The 15,063-nt window shown below is 41.2% G+C and overlaps 1 protein-coding gene across 1 annotated transcript in view; it reads left to right on the plus strand.

The window, feature by feature from the left end:
• Positions 1-1,678: 1,678 nt before the first annotated feature.
• The window catches only part of LOC109906524 (B cell scaffold protein with ankyrin repeats 1), a 34,598-nt gene continuing 21,213 nt past the window's right edge, over positions 1,679-15,063 (plus strand). Inside the window, exons 1-5 of the mRNA XM_020504253.2 lie at positions 1,679-1,920; positions 2,342-2,542; positions 3,266-3,661; positions 12,704-12,867; positions 13,149-13,287. Of these exons, the coding sequence (XP_020359842.1) occupies positions 2,533-2,542; positions 3,266-3,661; positions 12,704-12,867; positions 13,149-13,287 (709 nt within the window). The 5' untranslated portion in view covers positions 1,679-1,920; positions 2,342-2,532. The remainder of the gene's footprint in view (positions 1,921-2,341; positions 2,543-3,265; positions 3,662-12,703; positions 12,868-13,148; positions 13,288-15,063) is intronic.

Consider the following 15,063-nt stretch of genomic DNA (forward strand, 5'->3'; position numbering starts at 1 on the left):
TTTAGAGACAGTTCAATTCGGTTGTTATTACAGCACCACCATGTGGACATTTATAGACATTCTAATAGAGGAAAAGTACACTTACCCCAACCAGTTTACAGTTCGGTGACTGTCTGCTCAATCCCAAATCGACATACAGGTCCCATTTTTGCCATACTCACTTGTGGAAGTCTGGAACGATTTAACAGTGGATACCAATTGCTTTTACCAATCAAGTGATCTCCATAATTGAATAGCAGTCAATTTGCGGTCAATTTGGGATTGATCTGGTTATACCATGTTAAAATTGTAGCCACTTTAATGGCAGAAAAATAGTAATCCCACCAATTACAATAGGGTTCCAGCATTGGATCCCTATAGCGAAAGTTTTTATTCTCTATGTGGAATAGATAGAAATGATCAATGCACCCAGGGATGTCATGCATCCCAAAAATCTGAGCGGGCACAAAGTACTGTGAGGATGGCTGGTGGGGTTTTGGAGAGTGTGGCATTTTTCAAACACCTGAAACAGCATTTTTCTGCAACCTAGAGCCATAATCAAAATTCTATCTTAAAAATGGGTTTATTTGTCTGCGTATATAAGCATACCTCTTGAGCTGTATGTATCCTCCTGGCTGGTGATCACTTTTTTTTTAAATATGCTAAATACGCTTCTCTGCATCTCTGCTAAAATCTGGGTAAAAGATTGAAAGGAATGTGAGTCTTATTCAGTACATTTAGTAATTGCTTGCTTTTCTACCGTATACCAACTTTGCCAGCAGTCATGCCAGCTAAGATAGACAAGCTAGCTACTCTAACTTTATAACCTGAAATGGCTTCTTGGTAATAATAATAATAGATGTATTTGATCATATCAAAGATGCTTAAAACAAAAAACAAAGTACATGTAGTTCTTGGACTGGACAATAGTCTGGGGCATGCATACAGTTCACATCCTACTCCATTGGGCTGCACATAGTCCGAACATACAATCTCCTGAAAGTCAGTCAAGAGCCTTCACTCTCCACTCTCAGCACTCACCTCTTCCACAATGTTCTCAGCTTCTCTGATGCCCTTGCCCAAGCCGGGGGAATCAGTGGTCTCATTCAGTGTGTGTGTGTGGGGGGGGGGGGGGGTCAGTAAGACAGGCCCGGATCATCAGGCCAACCACGGCGTCCACTAGATCTCACTCTGGCGCCAGAGGCTCACTACCCATCAATTATTGAGATAATACACCTTGGAGTGAGAGATCCAGTCAAAACTACAACGAGCCTCTGTGATGTCCAAGCCTGTGTCATCTTCGATTTCAAATAAAAACCAAGGCTGGCTCACTACTCTCTGAGCTATCTTGACAAAAATAACTAACTTGCTGGTCCTAAACTAACAAAATAAAATGTTGATAAAAATATTTTCATATAAAAACTCCCACATAAAACAATAAAATATTTACACATTTAAAAGGAGCTCTCTGCCTAGGCGACCTCATAGCGCCATGGCAACTGGTAGCTAGTTATGACTTTGGGAGAAATATATTTATAAACAGGACAGATCTGAGGGGGCACGTGCGCCTGTGAACCCTATGCGCATGAATCACCCAATTCATGTTAATGTGACAATGTAGGAACCGTAGTTTTGGTCTGTGTTTCCCAGGGAACTCTAATTAGTGGTGAAAATGTGAAAAGGTCTAAAAGCATCCCTTAGACCAGCTGTGACCAGAAGTGACTTTTTGCAGCAGGTTAGGAAAGTTTATGTAGCAGGTTAGGAAAAGGTTTAGGGTTAGCTAAAATTCTCTCCTAACCTGCTATAAAAAGTTACTTCTGGTCGTAGTTGTACGCAATCTAGTCAAAACCCCCTAGACCTGTCGCATTGTGTAGAGGTTGTACTGCACTGTTGTTTTGCCAGTATTTCTTTGAAGGAAACCATTCACCTTTATTTAACCAGGTAGGCTAGTTGAGGTCAAGTTCTCATTATTTTTTGATAACCATGCAGTCTGTTTGGAAAGAAAGGTTTGCGCCATGGCCGATTGTACTTATCAGTATTTGTTTAAGTTTGACAATGTTCATTATGTTTATTGTTAGATTAGTAATGCCACTGTAATGATGTTTTGCCGTTGGTCTCTTGTGTTTAGAGGCTTTGATGGCTTTGTGGTCCAAGTTAATCTGTTTCAAACTAGCAAATCTAAACCTGGATCCTTTAAAAACTTTGCTATCTTTTTTTTATTTCTGCCTCTGAAGTGTCTCTATAAATGGGCCTATAAGTTACATTTAGTATTTTTTTTGTCTTTGCTTGTTAATTATTCTTATTATTTGTATATTCTTATCAAGGGTACAGTTTATTTTATATTATGCTCCTTCCTCCGTAGACCAGGTAAAGGCTAGACACTTGTCCTTACGCTCATCTGGAATTACAGCCACCATGTACTGCCCCATCTCTCTGTCTGATCTTGACAAGCAGGAAGCTCACAGCCCTTATCAGACCAATTGCATACAATAGAGCCAGTGTGTGCCGAGTTGTTTTTCTTTGTCAGTGGAGAGAGGTGGACAGAGGTGAAAAATGAGCTCAGGTGAGTAGCCTAGACCTTCTAAACTTTTTGATAAATTCATAGACTTTTGTGTCTCTTGTGCTGCTATGCAATTACATTTCAGTTTTTTGTGACATTGCTTTTGGAATATTGTTATTTGATACTTCACAGCTGTATTTGTGCATTATGACGTTGAAGAATCTGGTACACTGTTAGCATTATGATATTGAAGAATCTGCTACACTGTTAGCATTATGATGTTGAAGAATCTGGTACACTTATTATTATTGTGCTTCTCTTATGACCAAGTAAAACCAAGTAAATGTTTAAGAATAACTATGATGACTTAATTCAAAGTATATTTAACCATTCCAATGTTCATATCAAACTTGTGAAGAGATGACTATCCTTTTCATATACATAATTAAAAGTTTGCAATTTCGTAGTCAAGTCTACCAGATGCTACATTCAATCAGTTCAACAATATCATGACTCTTACCTACCTGATTAGTTTAATGCGAAATGTGTTAGTAATATTTTAGTCGTATTATTTATCAGAAATATTTAGTCAAATAACTTTTATGTATCAAGGGAGATGGAGCCCCGTAAAGCATAAGGTCATGTTTTTCACAGAGACACTGATTTGAACATGGATGGATAAAACACATTTACAACATATTACATATTGGTTTGACTTGCATACGAGGCTTTTATTAGTGGCATTGCACCTGTACAAATCTCCCTATTTCCATCATCCTCTTTTAGCCGAGGACCTGCTCATCATCTATGAGGTGGAGGCAGAGCAGTGGGCTGTATACCTGCGCTCTATCTTCGCCGGGCCCATCTGGGAGGGAGGGATCTGTTGCTATGACATCGCCACAGTGACCAGCCGGCGGGAGGACTTTCTGCGACTGGGCCAGTACAAGGTCAAGCTGTTAATCCTGTCCAGGGGAATGCTAGAGGGCCTGTGCCAGCTCCGCCGCTTCTTCCTGGCCCGGGTGCTGAGCCCCGCGGCCCATGTGGTAGTGCTTCTGTGTGGGGTAGACAGCCTGGCGCCCCTCCTGGAGGTGGTGCCCCTCAAGGGGGACGAGTGTCTGCAGGTATCCAGCGAGCAAGACGCCCATGAGTACCTGTCAGCGGTGACCGATATTGTGCAGAGAGGTACAGGGGAAGGGGAGGGCAGAGAGAGGGATCATAAGAGGTCGGGTGCAGTGTATAGGGTCAGCAATAATAGTTACATTATGCTTATTCAATAATGAATTATACAATAATGATTGTATTCATTCCTGAGGCAACAAGTGGCAGGTAGGTGCGTGGATCAGAAAACCAGTCAGTCAGTATCTGGTGTTACCACTGTTTGCCTCATGCAGCGCGACACATCTCCTTTGTATGAAGTTGATCATGCTGTTGATTGTAGTCTGTGGAATGTTGTCCCACTCGTCTTCCATGGCTGTGCGAAGTTGCTGAATATTTGCGGGCTCTGGAGCGTACACGTCGATCCAGAGCATCCCACACATGCTCAATAGGTGACATTTCTGGTGAGTATGCAGACCATGGAAGAACTGGGACATTTTTGAGGAATTGTGTACAGAACCTTGCGACATGGGGCCGTGCATTATCATGCTGGAACATTAGGTGATGGCGGCGGATGAATGGCATGACAATGGGCCTCAGGATCTCATCACAGTATATCTGTGCATTCAAATTGCCATCACTAAAAAGCAATTGTGTTTGTTGTCCATAATTTATGCCTGCCCATACCATAACTCCAGCACCACCATGGGGCACTCTGTACACAACGTTGAGATCAGAAAACTTGATGCCATACACGTGGTCTGCGGTTGTGAGGCAGGGTCAGATGTACTGCCAAATTCTCTAAAACGATGTTGGAGGCAGGTTATGGTAGAGAAAATAACATTCAATTCTCTGGCAACACCTCTGGTGGACATTCCTGTAGTCAGCATTCCAATTGATTATGTTGTGTGACAAAACTGCACATTTTAGAATGTCCTTTTATTGTCCCCAACAGAAGGTGCACCTGTGTCATGATCATGATGTTTAATCAGATTCTTGATATGCCACGCCTGTCAGGTAAAGGGGAAATGCTCACTCATAAGGATCTAAACAAATTTGTACACAAGTTTAGAGAAGCTTTTTGTGCTCATGCAACATTTCTGGGATATTTTATTTCAGCTCATGAAACATGGGTACAACACTTTACCTGTTGCGTTTTCTGTTTTTGTTCAGTGTGTGTGTGTGTATATACTGTATACATGGTGGGTGTTTTGGCTACATAGTTGGAATTGTTGAATGCACAATTATCACAGTAAATCTGTGATAATTTGACTAAAATGACACTGGAAGAAGTGGCAGCAGTTTTACAGGCGCCTAACAAATTGTTCTATTATGCGTTTTTTTTTGTTGCATTATTTGTAACTTATTTCGTACATAATGTTTCTGCCACCGTATCTTATGGCAAAAAAAGAGCTTCTGGATATCAGGACAGCGATCACTCACCTCGGATTAGACAGATCTTTTCTTCAACAAGCAAGACGCACAGGATGTACTTCAGACACCCGACAAGCCAACATCCCAGTTATTGGCAAGAGAAAGAGGCGCAGGTACAGAGGACACAGAGCGGGGTGCTTCGTAAGGATCCGCAGAAGGTGACTGGGATAGCTGCCATTCCCATCAATATTACTTGCCAACGTACAATCATTGGACAATAAATTGAATGAGGTAAAATCGTGAATATCCTACCAATCAAAAACTGCAACATCTTACAGTTTGGCTGAATGATGACACGGATATTCAGCTAGCGGGATATACACTGCACCAGCTAGATAGAACAGCACACTCGGGTAAAATGAAGGAGGATGGTCTTTGCATATTTGTAAACAACGGCTGGTGCACAAAATCAAAGGAAGTCTCTAGATTTTGCTCGCCTGAAGTAGAGTATCTTATGATAAACTGTAGACCACACTATTTGCCAAGAGTTTTCATCTATACTTTTCGTGGCTGTTTATTTACCACCACAGATGGATGCTGGCAATAAGACCGCACTCAGTCAGGAAATGAGCAAACAGGAAACCGCTCACCCAGCGGCGGCGCTCCTAGTGGACGGGAACTTTAATGGAGGGAAACTTAAATCAGGTTTACCTCATTTCTATCAGCATATTAAATGCGCAACCAGAGGGAAAACAATTCTAGATCACCTGTATTCCACACACAGAGACACGTACAAAGCTCTCCCTCACCCTCCATTTGGTAAATCTGACCCCAATTCTATCTTCCTGATTCCTGCTTACGAGCAAAAATTAAAGCAGGAAGCACCAGTGACTCGGTCTATAAAAAAGTGGTCAGATGAAGCAGATGCTAAACTACAGGACTGTTTTGCTATCACATACTGGAATATGTTCCGGGATTCTTCCGATGGCATTGATGAGTACACCACATCAGTCACTGGCTTTATCAATAAGTGCATCGAGAACATCATCCCCACAGTGACTGTACGTACATAACCCCAACCAGAAGCCATGGATTACAGGCAACATTCACAAGGCCGCGGGGCCAGACGGATTACCAGGATGTGCTCCGGGTATGTGCTGACCAACTGGCAGGTGTCTTCATGGAAATGTTCAATATGTCCCTGATTGAGTCCGTAATAAGAACATGTTTCAAGCAGACCACCAATAGTCCCTATGCCCAAACCTGCCTAAATGACTACAGACCCGTACACTCACGTCCGTAGCCATGAAGTGCTTTGAAAGGCTGGTAAATGGCTCACATTTACACCATTACCCCAGAAACCCTAGACCTACTCCAATTTGCATACCGCCCAAACAGATCCATAGATGATGCAATCTCTATTGCACTCCACACTGCCCTTTCCCACCTGGACAAAAGGAACACCTACGTGAGAATGCTATTCATTGACTACAGCTCAGTGTTCAACACCACAGTACCCTCAAAGCTCATCACTAAGATAAGGATCCTGGGACTAAACACCTCCCACTGCAACTGGATCCTGGACTTCCTGACGGGCCACCCCCAGGTTGTGAGGGTAGGTAGCAACACATCTGATACGCTGATCCTCAACACTGGAGCCCCTCACGGGTGCGTGCTCAGTCCCCTCTTGTACTCGCTGTTCACCCACGACTACATGGCCAGGCACGACTCCAACACCATCAGTTTGCAGACGACACAACAGTGGTAGGCCTGATCACCGACAATGACGAGACAGCCTATAGGGAGGAGGTCAGAGACCTGGCCGGGTGGTGCCAGAATAACAACCTCTCCCTCAACGTAACCAAGACTAAGGAGATGATTGTGGACTACAGGAAAAGGATGACCAAGCACACCCCCATATTCATTGACGGGGCTGTAGTGGAGCAGATTGTGAGCTTCAAGTTCCTTGGTGTCCACATCACCAACAAACTAGAATTTTCCAAACAATCCAAGACCGTCGTGAAGAGGGCACGACAAAGCCTCTTACCCCTCAGGAAACTAAAAAGATTTGGCATGTGTCCTCAGATCCTCAAAAGGTTCTACAGCTGCAACATCGAGAGTACTGGTTGCATCACCGCCTGGGACGGAAACTGCTCGGCCTCCGACTGCAAGGCACTACAGAGGGTAGTGCGTATGGCCTAGTACATCACTTGGGCTAAGCTGCCTGCAATCCAGGACCTCCACAACATGCAGTGTCAGAGGAAGGCCCTAAAAATTGTCAAAGAACTCAGCCACCCTAGTCATAGACTGTTCTCTCTACTACCGCATGGCAAGCGGTACCAGAGTGTAGGATCAAAAGGCTTCTCGACAGCTGATACCCCCAAGCCATAAGTCTCTTGAACAGGTAATCAAATGGCTACCCAGACTATTTGCATTGTGTGTGTGAACCCCCCCTTCGCTACTGTTATAGCCTTGTTATTGTTCACTGTCTTTTTACTGTTGCTTTTATTTCTTATCTATTGTTGACCTAATACCTATTTTCTGCTTAAAAATTACACTGTTGGTTATGGCCTGTAAGTAAGCATTTCACTGTAAGGTCTACACGTGTTGTATTCTGCGCACGTGACAAATACACTTGGATTTGATTTTAATTCCAACACATGATCATGATATACAAGTGAATGTAAAAGTCATAGCTCTGTAACGTTATAACTGAAATAAACCAAATAGAGAAGCATTTTATGATCATTCCCGTTGCCTACTAGTGGACTTGATTGCTTCCGGACATGGCTGCGAGGTGAAAAGTTGTGGCTACCTACAGTTGAAGTCGGAAGTTTACATACACTTAGGTTGGAGTCATTAAAACTCATTTTTCAACCACTCCACAAATTTATTTTTAACAAACTATAGTTTTGGCAAGTCGGTTAGGACATCTACTTTGTGCATGACACAAGTCATTTTTCCAACAATTGTTTACAGACAGATTATTTAACTTATAATTCACTGTATCACAATTCCAGTGGGTCAGACGTTTACATACACTAAGTTGACTGTGCCTTTAAACAGCTTGGAAAATTCCAGAAAATGATGTCATGACTTTATAAGTTTCTGATAGGCTAATTGCCATCATTTGAGTCAATTGGAGATGTACTTGTGGATGTTTTCAAGGCCTACCTTCAAACTCAGTGCCTCTGCTTGACATCATGGGAAAATCAAAAGAAATCAGCCCCCCACAAGTCTGGTTCATCCTTGGGAACAATTTCCAAATACCTGAAGGTACCACGTTCATTTGTACAAACAATAGTATGCTAGTATAAACACCATGGGACCTCACAGCCGTCATATCGCTCAGGAGGAAGACATGTTCTGTCTCCTAGAGATGAACGTAATTTGGTGCACTTCATAAAATAGATGGCATCATGAGGAAGGAAAATTATGTGGATATATTGAAGCAACATCTCAAGACATCAGTTAAAGCTTATTTGCAAATGGGTCTTCCAAATGGACAATGACCCCAAGCATACTTCCAAAGTTGTGGCAAAATGGCTTAAGAACAACAAAGTCAAGGTATTGGAGTTGCCATCACAAAACCTTGACCTCAATCCTATAGAAAATGTGTGGGCAGAACTGAAACCGTGTGTGTGAGCAAGGAGGCCTACAAACCTGACTCAGTTACACCAGCTCTGTCAGGAGGGATGGGGCAAAATTCATCCAACTTTTTGTGGGAAGCTTGTGGAAGGCTACATGAAACATTTGACCCAAGTTAAACAATTTAAAGGCAATGCTACCAAATAGTAACTGAGTGTATGTAAACTTCTGGCCCACTGGGAATGTGATGATAGAAGTCAAAGCTGAAATAAATCATTCTGTCTACTATTATTCTCACATTTCACATTCTTAAAATAAAGTGGTGATCCTAACTGACCTAAGACAGGGAATTTTTACAAGGATTAAATGTCAGGAATTATGAAACTGAGTTTAAATGTGTTTGGCTAAGGTGTATGTAAACCTCCGACTTCAACTGTATATCTGTTGAATTTGATGATTTTTCAAGCAAATGCCTCAGAAACTAATTAGTGGACTTGCCGCCCAGGCTACGTCCGCACAGCAATTTCCATACAACTGGGCATTGTCAAATCACAGATAGCATATACCTTTAGCTCAAGTCAACAAGTTAGTAAAGTAGCAAAGAATCGGAGGTCAGACCTCTAGCCCCCCCTAACTTTAAATCAGTATGTTTTTTCTCTCAACCTCATGGCAAAATATGTAGGTCACACTTTATTTTGATAGGCCAGCATGAGAGTAGCTATAAATCTGCACATTTTTCTCTTTGCACCATGGCAAATGTGTAGAATTTCAGGAAGTTAGCTATTTTCCCCCTCAAAATCCTCTTTCCCAAAAATACAACAAAAATTAGGTAGTTGCCCCGGGGCATCAGATGTGGACACAAAGTGTAGGAACACAATGTCCCTGACTCTAGTTAAGTGCTGCCTATGTTAGACAGTACCCTGGGTTCAGTTTGACCTCGGTTTCCATGAGAACACTACATATTCTGAGGAATTTGACAGTAATTATTTCCTGAGTCACACTCTACTCTCTGCTACCCAGTAAGAGTTTTCTGAGAATTTCAAAACCATCTGCTGCCATCCATATTGTTTTTTTCCCCCCTCATTGCTTAAGTGATCTAAAATGGACGGGAGGTCCAAAAGGTATGTTTTTCTGCCGGTGTGTCTCATCATTCAAATTCTCCCTTTCCTCTTCCATCACCAGTGGCCATTATCTCTCTTTATGCAAATCCAAATATACCCTACTTAGTCTCATCCTGCTGTGACACGCACAGCCAGTTCTGGATAATCTTTGTAAACCACTGTAAAACTCAAAAGTAGATTTTTAAGCGACCCAGAAATGTAGATGTTCACTGTTGCTTGGGATATTTGAATCTCATGATATACGGACACGAGTGAAACAATTGAGCCAAAATAATTTTACAAGTGGGGGACAAAGGCCCAAAGCAACACCAAGGTCGGCAGTTGGTATTGCTGTTATGATTCTGTTATGATTTTAGATGTCCTTGATGTCCTTTTGTTCAAATGCTATTTATTTTTTATTTTTTTATTTTTTTATAGTAATTTTGCGCTGTTTGCTGTTTTCTTCTGTCTTCCGTCTTTTCTCTTTAGTTCATTCTCTTGGTTGTTGGTGCATTGGGGGGGGGGGGGGTTGGGGTTCTTGAAGGGAAAGGGAATTAATTGCATATTTTATTTTACTACTTGGGGGGGGGCTGTGAGAGGGGTCTTGAATGGTTGAGGGATAGCTATTGGGTAACTGTGTGGGGGGGGGGGGGGGGGGTCTTGGAGGGTTCGGGTTCGGGATATGTCAACGTGCCCTTGAGCAGGGCATTAACCCTGGATGCTTCTGTGTGTCGCTCTGAATGGGAGTCTGTTGGATGACTGGTATGATGTAGTTGTTGAGCGGCTTCACTGTAGGTATGCTGTAAATTTTGGATATTCAATAAAAAATACATTTTAAAAATCCCAGAGCTGACTAGGGAAAAATCTGTCGTTCTGCCCCTAAACATGGCAGTTAATCCACTGCTCCCCGGTAGGCCGTCATGATTAAAGGCTTTTAAACATCTTCGAAACATGGGTGTGGCTATGATCCGTAAATTGAAAGAAGACCACTACCTGAAATCTACTTCACAAAATGTAAATAATCCATCCACATTTTGGCAGGTAGTGACGGGTTTGGAGTGCAAAAAAGATACACAGCTTCCCAAACAATTGTTGGTCGATCCACAGATTGTAACTGAGAGAACCTCCATTCTGAAAGCCTTGAATATGCGTTTTTTAGATGCAGGCAGTTTATTTGAAAAGGTCAAAGGTATAAGTGAGCCCCCTGTGAATTTACCTGACACCCCTGTGCACTCCTTCACCAGGTTCTCCTTTTCATCCTCTGTTTCAGAAGTGTGTAAAGTCCTGAAAGAAATTGATTTAAAAAAATCCCCTGGCCCTGATGAACCTCCTACACCAGACATCATTGCTCCCCCTTAACATGTATTTTTAACCTCACGCTTGATGTTAAGGAAATCTGCTTTTATACTGCCTCTCCTGAAAGGTGGAGATCCCTCGCTACTTGACAGCTATCGACCCATATCAAAATTGTCTGTACTGTCAAAGGTACTGGAGTCCTTAGTTAGTAGGCAGCTAAAGGACTACTTCCAAGAAAACAACATCTTAAATGGAATGCAAACAGGTTTTAGGTCTGGCCACAGCACTGTTTCAGCAACATTGAAGGTTTTAAATGACATCCACTGTGCTCTTGATAAGAAGTTACATTGTGTGTCTGTTTTTATTGATTTGTCTAAGGCTTTTGATACCATGGAACATGCTGTGTTAGCGCAAAGGTTAAAATCGTACACAATGTGTAATGACGGATGGTTGAGTCCATAGAGGTGTGCTCAGGTGTTCCGCAAGGTTCTATTTTGGGCCCACTGTTGTTCATTTTGTATATCAACAACATTGGGGATCTTATTGAAACAGCGGATGTTAATTTTTATGCAGATGATACTGTTCTTTATTCAAGTGATAGTAGTTTATCTTTAGCTTTTGAAAATGCACAAATAGCATTTAACATCATACAACAGAATCTGTATGATTTAAAGCTGATTCTAAATTTGGGTTAAAAAAATGCATGTTGTTTTCAAATGCCAGGCATGTTACAAATCATGTCATTGCTACATTGGCTGGACATACTATAGAGCAAGTTAAAGTGTACAAATATTTGGGTGTGTGGGTTGATGATAAGCTGAGCTTCACTGTGCATGTAGAGAACTTTATAAGGAATCTCAAGCTGAAAATAGGATTTTATTACCGGCATAAGGCTTGTTTTTCTTTTGAGGCCAGGAAGGAGCTGGTACGATGTACATTACTGTCGGTTTTAGATTTTAGTGATGTTATATATATGCAGGCCTCAGCCACTACTCTGAGAGCACTTGATTCAGTGTATCATGCAGCCCTCAGGTTAATTTCATCATTGTGATCTCTACAGCACTGTTGGCTGGTCGTCATTGACCTTGCGTAGGCTTAAACACTGGTATACACTGATTTATAAGGCCATATTGGGTAAAATGCTATTTTATCTCTATTCTTTTTTAGTCAGGTCAGTATATTAATATCAATTATGGTCCCATTCTGATTTGCTTCTAACAGTACCAAAAATTAGAACAGGACATGGTAGAAAAAGTTTTAGTTACTTAGCTCCGTGGTTCTGGAATTCTGTCATGAACATTTTAAAATGTGATGATCTAGTTTCGTTGGTGGAGTTTAAACACTTGATCGATGTATATGTCATAGAAGAGTGTCATTGTTTTTAGGCCAGCTGTTTTTAGTCAAGATGTTTTGTTTTTAATGTACAATGTTTTTGTTGTACTGTATGTGTGTTTATAGTTCTGTTTAATGTTGTGTTAGTGTATGTAAGTTGTTTTGTCTGAAACGTTGTTCCCTCTGCTGCTATTGGACCAGGTCTCTCTTGGAAAAGAGTTGTTATATCAATGAGAAAAAACCTGTATAGATAAAGGTAAAATTAAAAATAATAATTCTTAACTGGCTTGCCTAGTGAAATAAAGGTAGAGAAAAAAGTTGCTCTGGAAAAGAGTGTCTGCTAAATGACCTAAATGTAAGGCCATCTGGCACCAAATACAATGGTAGGGGAAACACTAAGTGTTTAATGTTGGCTTGACTGTCGGTGGACCTTCCACAGGGCACCAGGCTGCAGCAGGGAATGTCAGCGCTGTTCCTGGGAAGTTGACGGGACCAGATCTAAAGCTGGAGTTAAACCTAAAGTTGGAGAGCAGGCAGTCTACCGGACCCTCCAGTACCAAACCCAACAACATGCTGCTGGTACCGTCCAGAGTTCTCTGTGGGGTGAGGCACTAACATGTCAGGAAGCAACATCAAAGCATTCAATGACATGACTTATTCAGCCAGTCGTACATAAAATGTACTGTAACAAGATGTATATAGATCCAAAATGCAGTCACTTTACTTTTACATTTCAAATTGGTTTTGGGTTTTTGGTTGTTTAGGTTTATTTTAAAAAAAATTTATACATTTAATAGAGCTGCTTTTGAGATGGTCAGCATGTCAACCAATGTACTTTTTCTATTGTTACAGTACGTTTATGTTTTGTGTTCTCCCTCCTGTAGACACCAGGCGAGGTGTTCATTCTTTTAAAAGATTCTGTGGCCAGTAAAGATGCTGAGGTTGAGTTCAGTAGGAGTAAACAGAGGGTGAGAGTGAAACCTGTCCACTGGAACAAACACACCCTCTGTGTGAACGCAGCAGGTATGTGAAAATTCACTTGCATTCTTGCTTATTGTAAAGAGTCATTCCACCTCCAAACCTCCAAGCACAAGAAATAGGATTCTCGACCCTCACCATTTCAGATTGTTGTGAAATCGTTTCTATAATTAGAAACAGATAAGATGAACAGGATTCATATAATATTAAATAAATATAGTACCTAACATCTCATTTGGAACATAATTCTTCCTAACAATGAGGAAGACATTAGGAATCCTAAAAAATTATCAAAGGCCATCCATGGACCCCCCTCACCCCACTCCAACAACCAGTATAGAGCATCAGTTCTCTGTCTGACAAGTAGTGTGGAGCTGCTGCTTGGAGTATTGCTTCTTCATCCTTTGTAATATATTCCTTGTGACTCTCTGGTGATTTGTTTTTCCCCCCTGTTTAGAGAAACTAGCCATTTGAAGTCCATTGCATTATTTACCATAAATGAGTGGGAAAGTCCCACGTTTTTCCTACTAGATGCAGCTGTTCCTGCTAATGCCACCACACCCTTGTGTCCATTTCCTGGTTTCATGTGTTTATTAAATGGATCACATTTTCTTTGCAAAAATGGGTAGAAAACCAATAGGTTTTGCTCATGATGAAAATAAATTGTGTGGTCATCCTCGTAATTCAATCTAGTCCTCCATGAAAGCAATTGAGTTTGTCCTTCTCTTTGTGTCCAGAAAACATCCCCTATGTGTGTGGTTTATTCCCTTCTAAAAAGGTATGGATTAGATAGACCGTTGCTGGCGTACAAGCAAACCATTAGACTACACCAGACAATGTTATGTTCTCTAATGGTCTTTAATGGTAAAAGTCCCAAACACGCACTGTATAGGGTTTTGCGATGGTATTGGTTTGAATTTAATAGTACATTTCACCAATCACACTTCATGTAAAGATGTTTTTCTAAGAACTTTATTGAAAAACATATGTCTGCAATGCAATGATTTATAATTCTATTATTTTATTAGGGTTGTCACAACATTTTAGTCACTGGCCCATTTCTCAATCAAAGTTTTGGACTTGTAGGAATTTCACCATATGGATAGCCCTCAGAGAGCTGCCATTTGTTACATTAAATGGACCACAGAAGTTATTTTCATCATGAGCAAAAGCTATTGGTTTTCTACCCAAAGTTGTAAAGAAAAGAAAATGTTGTGATCCATTTAATAAACACGAGACCAGCAACATTGATAAAAGGGTGTGGTGGCAGGAACAACCTGGTACTTAAACACTCATACAAGGTCAATAATGCAAGCGACTTCAATGGCTAATTTCTCTGAATCGGGGGAAAAACATCACCAGATTCACAGGAAATACATTACAAAGTATGAGGAAGCAATACTCCAAGCCGCAGCTCCATACTACTTGTCAGACATAGAGAACCGACGATACTGTATACTGGTTGTTGGGGTGGGATTGGTTTGGGTGATCCGTGGGTGGCTTTTGACAATTGTTTGGGATTCCTCATGTCTTACTCAATGGAAGGAAGAATTTTGGTCCAAATCGGATGTTGGGTACTATTTATGTTGAATATTATCTGAATCTAAGAAATTAAAAGGGCCAATTTGGGTGCAATCAATTAGCTTAATTACAAGGAGAGCAAATAAAATGTCAACAAAATAATGTCCCAGGAATGCTAATCTGTTTCCAGCAACAAATAATTTCAGAACAATCTGAGAGGGTAGATGTCATGAGTGCTGGAATGACATGTAATGACCCTAGAGCAACTTGATGACTTTGTCAAAGAGCACACAACAAAAC

The sequence above is a fragment of the Oncorhynchus kisutch genome, linkage group LG16 (genome assembly GCF_002021735.2).
Source record: "Oncorhynchus kisutch isolate 150728-3 linkage group LG16, Okis_V2, whole genome shotgun sequence".
In the NCBI taxonomy this organism is placed as follows: domain Eukaryota; kingdom Metazoa; phylum Chordata; class Actinopteri; order Salmoniformes; family Salmonidae; genus Oncorhynchus; species Oncorhynchus kisutch.